We start from the raw sequence: 21,025 nt of genomic DNA, 5'->3' as shown, positions 1-21,025 counted from the left end.
GAAGAAGAGTCTCATTTGCCGTATGTAGATCATACGGCTTGTCAGGGATGTCTTATAAGCGACATATTATATCATATTATATAGTACTTAATTTTTTTTCTTTTTCTAATAAAAAATTTCCGATGGATATTTCGAACCATTTTAGAATATTATTTCGAAGGATATCATTGTACTTTTTACGAACAAAAGTCCTCGCTGACCGTAAACAGTATAGGTGTCTCCTTTCTCTTAACCAATGAGAGAGAGAGACTGGCAGGTAATTCGAAATAAAAGCGCCTCATATTTGGCTTAATTAAGCGAGCTTGCGTCGACATGCGCGAGCATAAAGGGAAACTGGGAGCGTGGTTGCGATGCTTTTAATGTTTCGAGCTTTTAGCGTCGACGAGCTTTGGTCCCTTCGGAGTCTCTGATGTCGATGCAACTGCATCCACCATCGACCACGAAGTCCAACACGCGTCGTCGCAGTTGCACCCTAGATTTTGTTAAACTTATGTGGCGGTCATAATTATATCATGTATACTTTACTCTGGCTACGAAGATAAATTATTTCTTAACCAAGTTGAACTCGACTCGTTTACTCGACTATGAGCCAACAATTTTAATAATTTAAAAGCAAAGAGTACGTTAGTTGGCAGGTCTTTCTAAAATTATATATAGTTATATTGAGTAAAATTGTTGTTTTTTTTTTACGAACACGCTCCTGCAAATTAACTTTGAGAAAACTAAATTTTATTAATTAACACATTTTTTGACACGTTATCATTCCCGTTGTCATATTTAATTTTTCGTTATTGATATCACTTGTAGTAAATAGAATTTCGAGAGGGCAGGGCTCGGTTCGCTCGGTGAGAGGACAAATTAAGGCTAAAGGCTAAGTGATAAATGGAGTCACTAATTCCCTTAGTGCTCTTTTTCGAGTAATAGCTTTAGATCGCGGTTTAGCCTCCTATCCCACCGGTTTACATAGGAAAATCAATCAAATGTCCTGATTTTCAATCTTTACGTTTCCCGTTATGGTAGATATACACAGATTTTGTTTATTTAATAGAACTAACGAACAAAAGAAGAATAAAATTAAAAATTAAAATAGATATTTTGCCCAAGCATTTTTGCAAAATATTTGTAAGAGAAAGTAAGAAACACGTTTTAAATAAGTATTAAATAAAGAATTAACGTGTTTTTAAGATTATTTTGATATTAAAAATTAAAATATTGCTCAATTTAATTTTCTATATATTTTATATATTAATTTTTTCTATCAAATTTTTTTGATATTTTATAATACAAAATGAATTTAAAGAACAGATTGTAGGGTATACAGCATTGTGTGAATTGTGTCGAGTAGAAAATAATTTACGATTGCTAAAAATTAAGAGTAAAAAAATTTAGTGATACGTTCTGTTTCTGTCATAGAAAGAGCAAGAATTATATATGTATATCGTCATGTGATTTACAATTACAGTAATCATTTTAATTTAGCTGTCAGTATCCGTCGAAAGCAATGACAAAAGTTCTAATACACGTAGGTAATATGGATGATATGAATTCCGTATGCGAATCCGATGTAAGAAGAACATATACGTAGTATATAAGGTATCGGCTTAGAAACCGGTGGATAGTGTAAGTGACAGCTGTCGCGAGCACACACGGCTAGATTTAACATTTCGCCGTACCGCTATACGTTGCAACCTTTTCCCAAGTAACTCGGCAAAGACAATGATATTGGTATTGTAGTTAATGTATGTTCCTATGCATCCCTTGTAATCTGTGCTCCGCAATTCTGTCTGGGTGGCTGCATACGCACATGAATAAATTGTGGATCAATTTCCCTAGCGAAAACACTGAGGGAAGATAATCGTTTATTGCAACTTTCCAATTTCTTGCGTTATATATCTTAGCAACTACTACTTTAATTAAAATTCTTCTAAAGTAAATCTGAAATTAATTAAGGAATGCAGTTGCTCATTTTTAGTTCTTCGAAGTTCAACTCACCTGCCTTTCTCAGGAAAGGCTGTTTCTCTTTAAATGTTCGGAAATTATTGACGTTTCCATTTTCGTTAAGAAGAAATTGACTAGTCCTTTTCCCCTAAATTGGGAAAGGGATCGTTAAAAGAATATTCGAACATCGGTTTTGAGACATCCTGTATAAACCACTGTATATAAATCAATACAAAGCTGCTGAAGAACAAAGGTATCGCTTACGCTTTCGGATTGGTGTGTTCTCTTACCGACGGATTCTGATGAAGATTAGATATTTCAGATCATTCAGGTTATTCTTAAAATTAGATTTTATTTTATTTTCTTCGTCTCTCGCGAAGGACCGGGACTTGAGAATTTTAAAATATCGAGCGATCTAGCTATGTATAACTCATCAAAGTTTGATACGCGGAATTACTTAGCGCACAAATACTCATCAGAATATATTTGCGAAGGGTAGTTAGGTCTTTGTGTAATTTCTTTAAGGATTCTCGATGCGGTTGATGGATGATTTCGCGGTTTCTTTTTCGGCTGCTCCTCATCCGTCAAATCGGTAAGCTTCCTCAATCTTTTTTTCGTTTTCTGCTTCGCATTGGAGTATCTTTCCTGCCCACGTTTTTTTTTCTTGACAAGAAAAATGCGAACATAATGGGGCGGAAAATGATAATTTTAGAAAAAATATTGAATGTGCATCAAATACGGGGCGATCTTGAATTTATGGATGTGACATATCCTCGTTTGACATTTCCCAATCGACAAGGATTCACGTATAAAAACAAATGTCACAAATATAATATGCAAATCCAAGATTGGAAGTTAAGCCAAGGAGAGTATATTGATTGCTGCCGGTGTCGTTTATCGTATCCGTCGTTCAATACGTAGAGATAATCTTTCTTAAATGCCATTTATTAACGATTATTTCACACTCGTGTCTCCGAAATTGAATTTTCCTTTCGTTTCGCAGCGTTATTTTCGCACGAGCCGAGTACAAATCGGCGAACTGTCCGCGGCTCGGCTCGAAAATATTTCCCGATCGACGCGATCTCCATCAACGACAGATTTATGTCTGCGTTTCAGCAATTTTCCGAAAACGCTATATCGCCGTGACAACAGCAGTGACATGGCGAAACTCGCCGCGGAATACGTTTCAAGTGCGGAGATACTCGAATCGCGTGTCATCATAACGAAGCCATATGCGAGATCGATGGCGCAACATAAATCCATTTATGCCAACAAAAGCTCGGCAGCTCGATTCGAACATCTATCTCACTGTTGCATACTCGGCTTTTATTCGCGCTATACAGCGTATAGCTGTAGAAAAGGAGAAAATACATAGTAGAAATATATTTTTCAATGAAAGAGACTCCTGCGGAGTAAGTTTTTCTTAACAAGAATTTTATTGATGGCCGTGCATTGCAAATCGCACTTCTTAATATTTTTATTATTAAATCACGAAACACGTCCATTTCTCTTTTTTTTTCTAAACAATCGAAAATAGAATATATTTTTGCGCCTTTAGGCTTGAGCGATTCGTGTATTATACTAATAATCGATACTCATATACTTTTTCGACATTGTTCTCTTACATTCTTGACCTTCTCGCAGCTCGTAAAAGAGTTTCCGGATGCTGATGAAAATAGAAAACTTGCACTAACGATGAGAGTTTGAGGAACGTATCCTGCACAGGTATAGAATACGAATCGCCGGAAATTGTTGCAGTTCTCGTACTTGGCGTGCCTCTCGTATAGTACTCGTTGTATCAAGTATCGCAACTTCGTTTGCGTTCGAAAATTCCTACAGCTGAGGTCCGAAGTTACGTGCAGTGCAACATAAATAACATAATTGTGAACGCGGAACTTGCACAGCTCGAAAAATGAATATCCGCTACCGCCACGTGATAAATGGACGCATCCAACTAAAAGTTTTCAATGTATTTTCATAAGAAACACTAAAAGATTAATATAATAAATAGTTCGTACAAATTAATTTAAAGAAAGCAAGACACAGATTCTGTCATTAATCATCTTTAAACCTTTTAACCAGATAATATGAAATTCAATTCTTCTTTGTATTTAATATAATATAAAAAAAATAGAAAGAAATCAGAAATAATCGAAAATCCATAGGTAGACCGCTTAGTTCCTTGTTCCTTGTACGAAGCACGGTTTCGCCTTATATACGACCAATGAGAATCGATCTGTGCTAGGGCGCCTTCGTTACCTTTAACGAAATATCGAGGAGACGAAATTTCGTGCCGAGCCACCAAGAACCGCTCAAGCCGATGAAATTCCGACGCCATCATTACGAGACTCGATCGTATAACACGGTTTTCTCACTGTTTGAGGCAGCGAGTCTCAGGAATGCACAGTAAGGTTAAATTATGGAGAAATGCTTCGAGGCTGTCTATTAATCAAATTAATCATGCGTCCATGCGAAATATACTTAGATTTAATGCTAAACAGAAAACATTCTTTCTATGACGAAGGAGGAAAGAATCGCATATTTTGATTTACGGAATGTTGGCCCGAACTCGTTTTTCGAGAACGGACAAGTATTTTCGGGTAGAGATGCTCTTCTTATCTACATATACGAGCGCGATAAAATGTGATGACGATGGCATCGGCGTCTTCTTCCGACGTCATACTGCAACGTAAAATACATGTCAGAATCCGCCAGTATCCCACCTGTGCGTTTCACGATCCATTTTCGAAAGTATCTCAAGCGCTCATCGACATCCGTGAGCAAGGCTGCTTTGCCATCAAATTTTATCACTTTTCCTATTTAATTTCAGTGACCTAATATAACACGATATGTATTAGAGCATCGTACAAACGTGCGGCTATTTTTTCAACAGATCAAATTAAGACAATGCATAGTACGAAATATGACGAAAGTTTTATAGGTTTTATATATTGTAATTGGATAATAGACGAATAATTGTGCTGCCCGTGCCTGAAAAGATCGCGCCTGTGCCGTACGGCGAATATAGCAGGAGTACTATATCAATTTAGATAATAAACTCTAATGAGAATATATCATATAGCCTACAGCAACATTTGTTCTCGAGTCGTGAGGAATGCACATTTTCTGCACCTGTATACTCTCACGTAGAATGCAACTCGGGGAGAATTAACGCCATATGAACTTTCCGGAAGTTCGTAGCTTTGTTTGACGAAGTCTTTTGTTTTTATCGTTTCATACATTTTCACAATTTGTGTTTGCATCGTTGAAAAATTATCCGGTTAAGTCGGTTGAATTCTTGATAATCTTTGTTAAAGTGACTTGCCAAAAATTTTTGATGTGCAAATGTTGATACATATCCTAAATTTACTTCAGAGCTTTATACCATATAGTAGAAGACTATTTTCCATTAAAATAATTGGACAAAAAAAAAGTTTAATTAAAATTTAAAAAAATTTAACACGTGTAGCATGAGAATTATGTAACATACGTAAAAAGTAAAAAATAATTGGAAAGTTATTTTTAACCCCTTTAAATGTTAAATTAAATAAATTATCTGAAAAAATGTAAAAACAATTTTTGACTGGTGCGTTACTAAAAAATTTATGTGGAAAGCCGTATAAAAAATATTATTCGTAACAAAATTGATTCAATTAAAAAAATTAAATCAAAGTTAGATGAAATAAACTAAAAAATAGCGTAATTAAGTTAATAGCATTGCTGGGTAAGTTTTAATGAAGAAAAATGAAGAAATTTATCATGCGAGATAAGAGAGCGTGTTAAACACGATTATAATCCCACAATCCTTCGTTATAAAAAAACGACTTAATGTCGTATGAAACGGTTCCATTTTCAGTTATGTAAATTGTCAACGATATCGTAACATGCTTGTAAAGTGTCGGCAATCGGCAATAGTAAAGACTGGCGTCGTCGAAGCAATGTCGTTCAAACGGCACTGCAGCGTTCTAAAGCACATTGAAATGGTCATCGTATCGATTAGGTCGAAGTGGACCGGCTAATTTTCCCAAGTTGGACTTGATGGTTGCGCTATTCGGCGCCGTCAGGCCCCGTGAATAGACATCGTAATAGCGCAGTCTTATTATTCGTCGCAAAACGGACATTATAGCGTGAATTGGACAAGCCGAACAGAATATACGTAATACAGGCCTATCTTCGAAAGTGTACATATCCGGTGTGCGGTGCATCCGTCTAATAGCGCCCATTATCAATTTTTTAATGAGGCTACTTGTAACACTTGCGTCGCGTCGCGTCGTTCTCATTAGTTTCGTGCTCGTCGGAACAGAATTCTCGATTGCAAATGATTATTAAATGCCGGTAGTAAATTTGAATTGTAGACGAAATATTTCTTAGGGAGAGATTTCTTACGCCTGACGTTTTAAAATGCCATCTAGACAGCTTTTAATCGGTACTGAGAAACGTCAGGAATCCCCAAAGTCTCCTTCATCTCCTCTGTAATTTCTTTCCTTCTTCTTATTACCGTTCTGCGGACGACGATTAATCCTCTCATGGACCCATAGAAATCTTTGCTTACAAAAAGAATTCATTCTGGGTTGCAGACACTGTTTCTACTCGTTATATCGTTCTAGCGCGAGATGCGCCATGAATAAATTAAAATCCCCTCTATTGGGATTTCTCGCGTACATTTCAATTTATTTTTTTTCGACATTTTTTTTAACTGTTGCATCTTTTTTATGCTTTCGACGATAATTACAGTTATTAATTGCGCGTGAATAATTATGGATCTAGGTGCTCGTTAAATTCTCTTCTTTCTAACGCGATTTTACAATACGTCAAAGAGTCTTTTCAATTTAACGTTAGAAATGTCTCTTAATTCCCAGGTATAAAAGACTACTTGTTAACTTCTTCATTGATGCACGAAGTTGATCTGAAACTAATCGTCGCATCAAGCGCTTTCACTCTATAGAAAAAAAAGGAAAATCTTTTGTTTAAGAAGAGTGCGGCATTCCCGATCGCGAATGACTTTCAGCCGATTTGCCGAGCCGCGAAGGAAGAGTTATCTTCCTTCGCGCGTCATTAAGTCTTTGGTTAATTATCTGCGACCGATCGACCGACCGACCGATTCACGATAGAGTCGCTAAAATAATTTATCGTCGCCTCGCTGTTTATCCTCGCTAAAGGCGGATGATTTAGTTCTTCCCGTTGCAACTTGCAACCGACGCGACGCGGTTCGGCTCGGCATAACTTCTCAGCCTTGTGTACAGTGACTAACGATACTCCTACTATCCGCGATCCCTATCCCCCCATTTCATCCCCTTTTCTTCTCCTAGTCTTGCCGGATAATGATGAAGATTAAGATCTCTCTCGACTTTCTTCTACCGCATATCACTTTCCACGCGAAATTTGCCGGGAATTTAACCCTTGCTTGAGGTAGGTATAGCTCGATTAAAATAAATTGTGGTAATTCGTTTACATCGTCCTTTGATTATCTCCATTCATTATCGCGATCTCTTTTTGTAAAATAGAAAACATCGAGCAAAGTTTATTTATTTTCATCCACTTTAATCCATTAATGCGTGTATATACCTCTAATGGTAGAGAAAAAAGGTGATATAACTTCTCATAAAAATATAAATTAAAAATATATCACCAATTTCTCTTTATCCGTGGCTTTTTTAAAATAATTTGGAAAACTGGATAATTAAAAATTAATTGTCAATTAATAATCTATTTACGTATATTTCAAGTTTCATTTTGTATCACGTTGTAGAATTTGTTTCGGCGGTAACTATAATAATAAATAAATCAGTGATATATATACATTGCACGGGGCACAGGTTTATAAATAGATTATACCATTGTAAACATTTTTCATCGAGCAGATTCGGGCACCTAAAGATACCTCGCGGATAAAATGCTTCCCACGTGTAAAAAGACATCTCGCGTAAGAATACGCATCAACATTCCTCGTTTACTTACACTCCGTCCCAGTTTCGTCGGTCGCGCTTTCAATGGTTGTCCCCTTCAGCATGCCGAGTGCCGAGTGGAATTCCGTTACGAAATCGTTTGCCGGAAAGTTTCCTCTTATCCAGCTTTACCTTTCGTGTCTCTCGCATTCTTCTCTTTTTCGCGCGCACTCAAATTTTTTTTCCTGGAAGATTCATTCCAATAATGCGCTACCAGAAATCCGCATTTGCATAGCCGCGCTTTATGCGACGAGGACTCGCGATTCCTCACGTATGCGCTAGATTCGATTGCTTCTTCGCACGTCCGCGTCGCTGTACATATGTAGTCTGAATAAAACCCTGCAATGCCGGAGTAAAGGGGCAACACATTCCCGACGGAATTAGTTTCCTTCGGAAGATTGCGGAACTTCAGATTGCGCCGCGCTGCGCGCAATAATCTCACACGACCACAAAATGCTGAAAGGTATATACAGTATGTACAGTCGTAGCAGGTGACATCCCTATTCCGGTTACGTTGCCGATCGCTCGTAAAACTTGGCGGAAAGTAAATCACGCGCCCGTGTTACGGTGCGCCGCGATTTAAGGTCGCTCGGAATTTTGCGATTACGGCACACTGTTATAATTCATAACGACATTCGTAACAACGTAATAACTTCCCGTTAATGTTTCTGAATACAGCAAGCCGAATAATTAGCCATTCTTCCGCATTAATTACGTAATATAATCCTTTTTCCTCCGTTCATGAATACAATTTTGCTTAATAGTTTCAACGCGCACCTTCTATATTTTATTGAAGAAAAGTTAAAAATATTTGCAATCTCCCGACAAATAAAATTACAGAAAAATAATTTTCTCGTAAAAGGAACTAAATTGCAAAATATTAATTAAAGTAAATCCTTGAACATTCAGCATGAGGTGATCGCTTATCAAGAATATAATAAAAATCGTTTCATTGATGGATTCGCGTGAATAAAGAAGAGGCGTAATAATACATTAGGCAGTTATATCGAAGTGACCTCCACGGCTGTAGTAAGGGCTGGTAGCAACCAGTAACGTTTCTGACAATTCTAATAGGGGCCGTCGACGGACTAATAATAGTAAAGATCAATACGCGCGCCGGTAGTAGCAACTACGTCTCCTCCTCTCTCGTCTCTTCTCCCTCGCTCCGGCCGATCGGCACGAGCTCGTCGTCGGAGCTTTTCGTAGTGAAGAAACCTTTGCAAAACTCAACCAATAAGAGCAACGCACACTTTATGTGTTCGGTATATACTGAGCTTACCGAAGAAGCTTTCGAGCGCAAAGAAAGAAAGAGAAAGGTTACGCTGTTTATAAAATATTGAGCATATGTATACACACAACTGCCTCGATAACCCGAGTATCTCGCCTTTTTCGTACGCGGGGAAAGTAAATTTCCTCAAGTTTTAGCAGACACATTTAGAGCAGAATGCGTCACAGAAGAGCAAAACTGTTGCAGATATTATCCCATTAAACTTTATATGTTTGTGTGTGTCGATGTACAAAGATGTGTTTTGGTAACAGATATAAAACTTTATTGTATGAAACATCTTATATAATTACAGCATATACTTCTTGTTCAATTATCTAACAGGAGATGTTCTCTATAATTCAACGTTATCCGACGATATAATAATCAGTTAATATTTTATTGCGATTTTTCCACTTACATAAAAGCGTAGTAGTTCATTATATCTTCATACGTAAACCTTTACACTTACTCGCTGTAGAGCATTTATCTAGCTGGAGAGACATTACTCTGATGAGACTTCCTCGACTTTTTGTGTACATTATCCATATAGAACGAGCGCCCGAACTAGCTGAAGTTACACACGTTGCACGATGCGTGGTGCAGAACACCGGGTATGAAACGTGAGGTAATATTGTAAGACATATGTTATAAAACAGTAATAATGCGCTGGCAACAAGTGACGACGATACGATGCGATCATCAAGCCTGTCATATTTGCAGTGCGAAAGTTCAGTATAGTATACCCGGCACAGGTAGAAACAATCCGCATTCCATTTTGTCATTCTGTCGCCGCGCCGTGGCTCGGAAACCGACGACGCGATCGTTGATATAGATTGCTTTCGGGAAGAATAAAAGATCTGGTCGTCATTAAAAAGTACTACCCGATGTGTTTTCACTCCTCTCGCCTCGCTAAATATACGTCGTGCTTTCTTCTCTCGCACGTAATTACAGAGAATATGTTTCACCGACGAAAACGCGGCGCCCGTAGCGGTCTGAAGTTAGTTCCCCCACACGACGGTTCTTGACGTCGACGTCCATTCACTAGCTTATCTTTATTCTACTGTTGATTATAATTAAAGCGTCGTGCGCGAGACACGTGTCGTTTTCAGCGCAAACTTAACGTCGGCGTTCAATAGAATCTGAACTTTGACGAATACGAAAATTAAATACATGAAATAAAATTGCTTTGCGATAATCATTAAATAATAATATATGCCGCGATAACATCCCCTCGTATCCTGTTTGCGTCATGTTTCGAGTTAGCCAGATTGACCCTTTTTTTTATTAAGCTATTTTTAAAAGTTAAATCAATTTTCAATTGAAAATTTCATTCCGCACAAGCGACCGAGTGCCAGTGCTATCGATAAAAACTGCTGGTGTAATATCTTGCAAATGTGCATTTGTAATCCAACAGACTCGTCCGTATTGCAAATCCGGGTAACACCGCTGATAAATTTTATTATCGTCGACCGCGCCGTTCGTTTCACACGCGTTAGCGGTTTGCGCTTCGCGTTTTCGGATTACTTTCGTTCAGCTTTGTTCGATTTTCAAATACGCTTGAATTGACGCCAACGCAATCACGTTAAATTTGCGCTACAACAATCTTGTAATCTTGCACGGGTTACATATATAACATGTGAATGGGAGAGACTTCACTTCACTTTGTGCAATTGTCAATAGCAAAACAATCGACTATACGGAAAAATCTGTTCTTGATGGAAGGTGTAAAGAAAAGTACATATTTATAGCGAGAAAAAAGGAGAGCGAGAGAAAGAGAGAGAGAGAAAAAAAAAACACGAAGCAAAATGTATCCTATTGTAAAGTATCTGTATCGCACTCCAGACTATTTGCTTCTCAATGGCCTCTCTAGGTTTCTCAGCATTACTATAAGTAAGCTTATTCCTTTCTTCATGTCAATAATTCAATTAAGAGATACCTCTGTATCTCATTGAGTGAAACAATCGGTGGTTATTTGAAAGGAAACGGCATGGTTATTCGAGTACGCATTCATCGTTTTCCTATCTATTCATAAACTAGATTATCTCTTTCGCTCTCTTCCCCCCCCCTCTCTCTTTGCTCCTTCTCTTCTCTGCTCGTACTCCGCTTGAAATTTATGCTAATTGAGGAACACTCCTGCTCTCGCAATGGTCAACAGTTCCCGGGATTTTTCGGTGTTTGCCGCATTATCCAAATCGGTGAATTTATTTACTTTGGAAACTGCGAGTGGAGTTAATACGTGAAGTTTGTTTTCCGTAATTCAACTTTGCTAACCACGTTCATTTTTTTATTAATCATTGCATTGACAGGTCAAACGTATTGTATGTACATATATGTATACATGATTGAAAGCGCGATTATATGCGATTCGCAGGATTTTGTTAACCATCTAGATGAAATATGGATTTAACCTTTTGTTGTGTTTGCATAAAAGGTGCCGCGTAGATTATTACAACACTTCTGTTTCGTCCTTCGCGTTATTCAATTGAATTTCAATTTGAGAAAAATCTAATTTTTCTCGTGAAAGGGAAAGAGAAAAGGACGGAGACGCGTTTGCGAGAAGTGAAAGAATGTTTGAGAGGAGGAGAGAAAAATCGTGACGGGGTGAGCTGAATTCGACAGCGAGTGACGTAAGCAAGTTTTTCGTTGCAGTCGACCGCACGCGTAAAATGCATGCATGCCAGGCTGGAAATTCCGGCATCCGCATCCCGGTGACTGGATGAACAGCGTTAATAAGAAATGCGCTCTCGGGCACTGTGCGCCATGTACCGAGAAATCCAACGATGCAACTGTGTCCTTTTCCATTCTGTTCTCGCTGGCAGTTTGGGCTAATGTGGAGTCGCGTGTATTTCGCAGATACGACATTTGCTGTTGCAATGTCGTTTTATTGTGGAATTGCTCTTATTCGCACGAGTATAAAATATTCCAGTTATTTTAAAATTCAATAAGTGAACTGGATAAAATTTCTTGTTTTGAAAAACTTTTTTCTACTTTTTTAAATGCTCTCATCTGTTTTCAATTAAGGATATGGATACGACGCAATGTCTAACGGAATGTTATAGTAGATTTAACTTCATGTTTTGTTTGATCTTCTAAAGAAATGCTTGATTGTTGTGTGTTTATTAGTTATATTAATTTGATCGTTAAATAATTTTTAATAAGAAGCTTCTCTATACAAAATAGGAAAATATTATGGATTGCCTATATGTTGGTATATCAAATTAGAAATATAAAAGGATCTTGTAATCATCAATAGAACAAAATTATTTGGTTAGAAAATTACAATAAAAATGAGAATAGCAAAAAAGTATTAACGTCGAAAAATTAGCAAGTGAAAAAATTGAAAAAGTTTTCAACGGCAAATCTCAATAACTTTTAATGAGAACATGATAATGTATATCGTAATTAAATGACTATGTATCTTAATAAGATTGTGCATACTGCGATGCTGCATATTTTGTTTTGGATGTTTAAATATTTTAATATATTATTTTGTGGTGTTACGTGTACTTAAGAAAATCATGTATATTTAATTAAGCATAAGATTTCTTATTTCTTAAGAATCAAGCATTTCTTTAGATTTATCGCGCATGTCTAATTACAGTAGTTACGTTTGCTATATTTGGCTTAATACGAATTCAAGTTTTCAAGTTAAACGTCGGCGTCGCGGCGCGGGCGTTTCGCTCGTATGAAAAACACATATTCGCAAACACAATGAAGAAGAAGCACGTAGGGTGTAAAACGAAGTACGTGAGATGTAAAATGCACCTTGCGCGAGTAAGTAAGATTAATATATATGGTGGAGTAGCAATTGTTTTCGCACGCATTGTGTACTGTTGTGTCTACAAACACCGCGTACTCCCTGATTACTTAGAAATACAGTGGAGAATAAAATATCTTGGAGTTTTCTTGCTGTTAACAACAGCTCGATCTAGATCCCAGTGATGGATCGATTGATTGCGCCGACAGTTGATCCCTTTACATGACTTCTTACTTAGCGGGATGATGCGGCGTAATTTGATCGAGCATCGTACTTGAGTATTTGTGCGTGTCGCATCAGTTCCTAATGTCAACTTGATGAATTGAGTATCAGAGTTAAGTTCTTTCTAGATTGCAAGTAATATCGCACAACTTGCCTAAGATTTTCCGCGGGATGTAACACTATATTGAATATCGTAAAATTAAAATCCTGAGTACTGAGAATTGGCTGTTGAATTCAGTTGATCTAGGAAAACGTGATGTTTTAAATGGATGAATAAACTTAGCTCCAATCTGAACAGATATATATCTCTATCGCGTGTGATCTCGTGTTAATTTAAAGCGTCGTCGTTGAATTATTCTAGCGGTTTCCAGCGATACTTACAAAAGCCTCGTGGGTGCACGTGATATTCACGGGCCAGTCGGTTTTTATTAGCTATCAATCAACTCTTTCCACATCATCCACGAGAACTGCGCCTGTTGCCTATTATACTCTCCATTTCCTGGTAGCCACTAAACCATGAAATTCTTTGAGCCGTCTGCATATTTTATCGATACCGCAATCATGTATACAAATCGCATTCCTAGTAGCTATCTTTTATATAATCGAGGAGATGGGAGAGATAATGATATCAACAAAAAAAATATAGTATTTAAAATATCCAAATTATGAGAAATTTAATGTGATCACCATTTTTCTATGATTTTTATACGTCGAATTTTTATGGCAGAATAATTAAGATGAGTTTAATACAAATTAAGTTTTTGAACCCCCTCTCTCGCAAAAGTATAATCATTTCCAATAGTTTTGTTAATATTAAATACAATTCTGTAGTCTTCAAATTGATCTCTCGCGTTACAGTTTCGAGAAATTAGTGATTATAGATTATAGTGATTAAAACTTGAATATCTGTAATAAAGATAATAAATAAGTAGGTATTTTATAGAAATATAGACTATAATTGTAATTTTACAGACCCATTAATTATTTCTAACTATTGGTGCGTTTCACGATGAAGTTGAAACGTCGACCGAATCAAAGATTCTACCGGCCGCTTTCATTAAATAGATTAGAGTAAGGGATCGAGCTCTGTCCAGGTTGTAGCTATCCTAACGAGGCATGCGCCTCGTTCTCTGAGATGAGAGATATACATGTAACCCTTTCCTTTGTGTTCCTCTCTCTAAGAGGTACTTCAGCAAGCTCCCACTTTGACCCTTAACGACGCGCAGCACGAAATTACATTGCAAAGCTATATATGATGAAAATTTTGCATCTATCTTGCGCTTTCTGATTTGTTACTTCTATACGTTTGCAAAGATAAATATTTATTATGACCAATTTTATATATTTTTATTCAAGTGTTTATATACATCTGCAGTGCTCGTTGCCTAATACCTTAATGATTAACTGAAGTCACAATAAAATTTACATTAATAATTAGCATACTTTCAGTCAATAAACTTTATTTATAACATAAGATTTTTTTATATACTTGCAAAAATAAGAAAAAAAGGAAATATTAAAAAAATATATTATTAATACTACATGAAATAAATTGCCGATTGAGAAAATCTCTTATACCAGGTAGTAGGAGTGTGTTATGTCGTTATGTCATTAATAAGAAAAAAATGTGCGTGCACGTGTGGGTAGCAACCCCTCTGTCACTCATTGGTGGGGCATAAATTGTCGCGTGTTGTTGGAAAATCACGGAGGTCGACGGTTGGGAAACAGGCGCCGAGACGTCTCGACGCCGTTTCACTGGCGTCATCTTCTCCAGGCTCCGGTTTTCTTCCTTCCCCTTCCTCTCTTGTCTATCCCCTTATATTTCTCTATTGATCCCTTCTTTCATTGTTCAGCCGCACCATCTCCACCGGCTATATTGTGTGTTATGTAATTATGTTATAAAGTTACAAAGAAATGTGGTGATACGCGTATTGAGTTTAAGATTCCTGTTTTCCGTTTGATATAAGCATCTTTATAATAAGTTTCCAAAAAATTTAAGCGACGCAGGAATCTGCACTTTCAGCAGGCTCGATTTCGTGACGTAACGTTTATTTTACCGTCAAATTTATACATGAAATGTCAACGTAACGGAACAGGAAAGGCTACTTCCGATACTGTGCGCGACGTGTGTGTATGACATAAGATTAAAATACTTTCGTCAGCGGGCATCAAGGGCCACATCATCCCTTGGGAAGCATATTTCATTTCAACGCTGAAGCACGAAGTTAGAAAAGAAAATATATACACGTATTATATAGAAGAAAGTTGTTACATTTTTCATAATCATAACCACGTACTTCAATGATTTAAATGGTAAATTACGGCAGATTTTAGGTTTGAAAAATGCAAAGGTCTATCAGAACATAAAAATTAAGTAATTATTAAATAATTAAAAGTTAAAGACAAGGAAATTGATAAATTAAAAAAGGGATAATTAAAAGTAGGAATATTTATTTGAATATTAAGCAAGCTAAATTATTCACAAAAACAAACTCTTGGCTGCTATACTACTGATAAATTAAAGAAACAATTTATTAAAATAAATATTATACTCATAAAAGAGTAAATGGAAGAACTAAATTCAAGTAAGATAAAATACAGTCATGAGTTAAAGATTAAAAATAACCTAATTAAAAAGAAAGAATATATATGTAGTTCTTTCTAAGAAAAATTTAATAATAAGTGATAATTAAAATAACGGCTTTTCACATAAAATCTTATGACAAACTATTTTGCATGCGATTATAAAAGAAAATTACAACCAGAACCTATTGTATAACGTATCTATGAAACAAGGAATTTTATCACCCTATTAGAAAGATCGCTTTCATGATAAATAAATTGTACAAGGACTACACGAAAGTAGGAGTATAATAAAAAATTAATAGTTAATTAACATAAACAATTAACGCAAGAAAATATATAAATATTTTACTGGAAAGATTAAAAGCATAAAATAACTAGCTTCAATCTTCGTTTACAGGTTTCTGTGACTTTGATAGCGGTGTGATAATCAGAAAGTAACAAAATGGCTGCGTTTGTGGCGAAGCAGATGGTCGGGAATAAGCTCAATGCGGTTAAAGGTAAGTGATTTCAAAGAGTTTTCTTTTCAAACGTATCGCAAATTATATTTTTTACGATAAAAGTCTATTGGCTAATTTATTTTTCATCTGATTCGAATTATCTCGTGACATCTCCATATCTTACACATACGTATAAACACATTCAATCCAGATATTGTATAAACGAGGAAAATAAACCGTAATATATTCAACGCGTCTGTAAAAATCCGAAAACGCGAATATTTCAAGCTAAACGTTTTTTCGCGATCACGAACGCCGCTTCCGCGATAAAATTCAATCGTAACTGTAAAAGGAAACGTTTTAAAGACTCCTCGGAGGAATTCCTTTCTATCCACGCCAGTTTCAGCAAGACGTGACTCGCTGCAAATTTGTTTGCCGCCATCTTGCACAAACTCAGAGCGGAATATTACGCCACTCGATTATTTTGACATGAAGCGTGATTCGATTTACCTTTCTCGAAGAAAAAGATGAGAATTCAAATATTAAAATTATTTTAAAAATTGTATGTCTATTCTCTCCATCTGCTCTGGATGAAATCATCCCCTTGAAACATATATATATATATGCATGAGGTGACCGAGTAGTCCGAAATCTTTAAGAATAAAAATACAACGTGTTGAACAGCGTTATGCTTGGCACGTTGTGTATCAGCACGTTTCGTTTATGCAATTATCGTAAAACCGGATGGATCAGCGTGCAACTACCGTAGCGCAGTCCTCGCAGCTATTACGGCCGCGAGCATCTGCAGTAAAATTGCGCTATCTTCGCATATACGCGCATATAGACTTCGGCGCCCACGGTTGGATACGGAGCCCCGTTCGTGTTTACCGTTGTGTTAGAGCTATTATGTTTCGGAAATTCTCTATACGGGTAATTTCCTTGTTGCACAACGATTGAAGCTTAAAGCATATCCAACGAATACATCATTCAATACAGAGTTTTCCAAAACATGTAGAGTGCCTTTTTTAGAAGTAAAGTATGCAAAGAGCATGATAAAGAATGCAAAATTTTAACCGCAACATATAGAATATGATACAGAGATATTCGATACGAATATTGTTTCTCTTTCTCTTTCGCTTCCTGTATAACAATGTGCACAAATATTTGCAATGTAACAACGGCCATAACGGAATCCGAATCTTCGCGAAATGTTATTAATCGTTGATTGGGGCGATTAGTTTTCGTTAATATGAAAATTGGCATTTTCAGATTCCGACCGCAATCGCGGTTGGAAGTTGGGTGGAAATGATAGAAGACGTAGGTACTCGCGAGACGAATCGCATCGCCGCGTTCGTTCGTTCGTTCGCTTCTAGGATGTCGGCGAATTGAACGATGGCCGGCAATAAAACTTCTGGTCATTAAGCGAAAGTTTCAGCTTTCGTGTGCGACGAAGCGGGGAAGCGTGTCGCGGGGAATCCATAATGGGGAAGCGGGGGAAATGGGGACCTTCCTCACAAATCGCGAACTCGACATCTACTTTAAATTCTTTGTCCATTTGAGAAATGCAGGGGAGAATAGAGTTTTATATAATAGAATAGATGGACATGACGTAGAGCGGTAAACTTCATTTCCCCTTGTATTCTATATATATACATGCCTCGGGAAAACTTTCTCTCATTCTTTCAAAATAGTATAAAGCAAGTATAAAATATGTATGCACATATATTTATATATATAAATAAATAAATAAATAAATATATATATATATATGTATATTTATATAGATCTATATGGAGGCTATATATATATATATAGAGCTAAACAAAATACAAGAATAAAGATGAATCGCGGACGAACGCGACAGTGATTAAAAGGGGAAAGGGAAATCAGGACGGACAGTATGTAGAAAAGAAGAATCGGCAACCCAGACCTCAATTGCTGCGGCCGAGTTCAATGAAAGCTCACGACGGTTTTGCAAATCGAGCCGCATTTAGAAGTTTGGGTCGCGTGAGTCACACCTCTCTTCTCTTCCCCTCCCCTGTCCTTTACTCCGAAGCTCCGGTAGCTTTTTCGTTGTCCACGTAGGTTAATTGAAATCCCGCTAATCGATCGACCGCGACCTATGGTACCGAAACCTAACTACGTTGAGTCGATGAAATGTCGAAACGAAAGAGAGATAGATGGATGAGATTTCTCGATAAGAGCGTAGGGTACAATTAAATTGTTTTTCATATAATTATTTTTGCTTCAAAGATTTATTGATTCGATTAACTTGCCGCAATTTTTCAGCTCTCAACGTTAAGTACGTGATCCGATAACGACGTGTATTACCGGCCTTCAGCAATAAGTACTATACTTGAATTAATGACGGTGTTTATTATGGACATTACCATTCAATCGATAACCTGGACTATCCGATGATATCGCTACGTGACAGACAATCGCCCCTATTAATTATGCGCTTCGTGATTTATTCGAGGGGACAACATAGACATTTCGACGAACCATCGTAATAGCGCGGCTATATCCCTCATTCCTCGACAGAAATTTGTTTTCGAAAATAATGCGGATTGTCGTTGAAAATGGAGATCGAGAAGACCTCGAGAAACACGTATACAAGGCGTCGCGTTGCAACGTCGCAGTTCGGCACAAATTTTCCGGACAATTTCGACCGTGCACAGCATACAGAGATCGTAATTTATGCCTCAAATACAATTACGCAGTTGCCTGAGATAATTAGTGTAATGATGTCACACACTCGCACGAGGCAAGATACCCTTAATTGCGGAACTTTCGCTCGTCGTTAACGATTTCCTCACGCGCGATATACTTGTTGCGATACAATTACTCCTGAGAGTTGGGACAGCATCGATTGTATCGAACGATTTCACTAATTGTAAGAGCCATTCGTGAAATTACGCACTGCAGAAATTTCAAATTTTAATCATTCGTTCGAAATAAATGTATGCCTGGTTTTTAAAACGAACATCGTTCTCTGGGCAATTTTTCCATATGTACATAACTTAAAAGCGTTTTCAATAAATTTCAAGTGAACTTTATTTAAAAGGAACTTTATTTATATTGGCATTCAAGGTTTATTTCTCGGGATATTTAATGTTGGAAATTGGAAAATTGCGGAAAATAGATGGAACTGCCCTAAAATAATTTGTATCGCAATATTTTCCACAATAACATCAGAATTTTAAGTAACGTGTCAATATAATACAAGCCAATTTAGTAATTAAATATTTGACGTTCCTGTATTTGCAAATTATTCGCTAAATGTAGAATATTATTGATAAAATGCGGGAGCGAATGCGCCACCGTCGATTAAATGGATAAACGTTTAAATATTTGTTAGTTAATTTGATTAAATTTCATTGAATGAAAAAAATATTGCTGCTACATATCTATGTTTCATATACCAGGAGCAAATTTTACATTTTTTGCTGCAGTATCGTTTGATATTGATAACGAAAAAATTTTATTCTACGAAATTACTAACGAATAATCACTGTTCCGCAATCCGGCAGTGCATCTACTTTAATTGAAGTCTCGTTTCGTAATATTTGACTAACGATTTGTTATGTGATAGGGGAACGAAAACGAGGAACGTATGGCGGTGCAATCTGTCGGAAGAACGAGCAAAAAAAGCTCGATATATATATTTCGTGCTTGCGTTTTTGCGGTTGGTCGTACCGCCGATCGATCGTTCTAGTTTTGGCTCGTTAAAAATCTCATAGGGAATTTTACAAGAAATAACTCCGTTACGGCGAGCAGGAGGAAAAGTAGAAAATTTTAACGCGAACAATGACGCTAGATTCCATAATTTTCAGCTGCTTAACTGATTGTGAGAAATTCTTGTTATCTGGGTTATTGGTATATTTTTTTCTTAAATCTGTTCTATAATAAGAGCCGTGTCACACTTTCGTCATATTCCATTAAGTTTCGTTGAATGATTTATCCTTTAGTATTAAAAACATCGATTACCAATGCTAAAAATATGATGAGATGGAATTTCTCATATTGCAAACTTTTTATCGGACGTACATTACGCGGAAGTTCCATTTGAAACGCACTGCTTTTTCCACGCGGGTATTGAAATTTTCGCCGCCATTCTCGCGACCGAGTTACGTGTATTTCTATGCGAGTCGATTTATAGCGATTCTGCATTACATACGGCCGCTACGTTTAGCGATATTTAATTAAATCCCGTCTGGTAGGCGGAAACTTCTGTCGATAGTTCGAAACAGTTTGCAACCACTCTTACCACGGCCATCGGCCGCACGGCTCGCGCGGCGTGAATGGTCACGTGGGCACAAAACCGTTATTTAGAAAGTTGATCAGAATGCCCAGATAATATGCGAGTCACACTTTGCGCAACGCGGAAAATTCATATTGGACAAAAATATAAGACAGGGTTCGGGTAGAGGGTTGGGGAGAGAAAACACGTTTCAGAAAAAAAAAGAAATAATAACTTTATTGTGTTCGTATAAAATTAGCTTTTAACAAGACAGTTGAATATAAAAAGCACAAAAAAGCAAGAGATGCATACGCAAAAAGTGAAGCGTTAGCAAAACTATGATGATATAATAAAAATACGGTAATCGTAACGTAAATAGAACGACAAATAATTAAAGCAATAAAAGAAGAGCAAAATGTGCTATCGATTTCGTGATGATTGATTTCTTCACGAAAATATTACCGTGGATTGTACCAATAAATAGTTTTGTAATAATATATATATATATCATACTTTTTTACAACACGATATCTCGTTCAGTATATAGCGTAGCTGATGGTCACTGTCGCGATGCGACAAGTATTTTCGTCCACCTTTTACATAATTTCATTAGAAGGGTCGAGTTAGTTT

The 21,025-nt window shown here is 36.9% G+C and overlaps 1 protein-coding gene across 1 annotated transcript in view; it reads left to right on the top strand.

The window, feature by feature from the left end:
* Cpx (synaptic transmission protein complexin) overlaps positions 1–21,025 on the top strand; it is a 127,723-nt gene that overhangs the window by 16,167 nt on the left and 90,531 nt on the right. Inside the window, exon 2 of the mRNA XM_077410389.1 lies at positions 16,113–16,212. Within this exon, the coding sequence (XP_077266515.1) occupies positions 16,158–16,212 (55 nt within the window). The 5' untranslated portion in view covers positions 16,113–16,157. The remainder of the gene's footprint in view (positions 1–16,112; positions 16,213–21,025) is intronic.

Source organism: Temnothorax americanus, unplaced genomic scaffold (assembly GCF_048541705.1).
Source record: "Temnothorax americanus isolate GAGA-0224 unplaced genomic scaffold, ASM4854170v1 Scaffold29, whole genome shotgun sequence".
NCBI classification, from domain to species: domain Eukaryota; kingdom Metazoa; phylum Arthropoda; class Insecta; order Hymenoptera; family Formicidae; genus Temnothorax; species Temnothorax americanus.
This window is presented reverse-complemented; position numbering and strand designations above follow the sequence as displayed.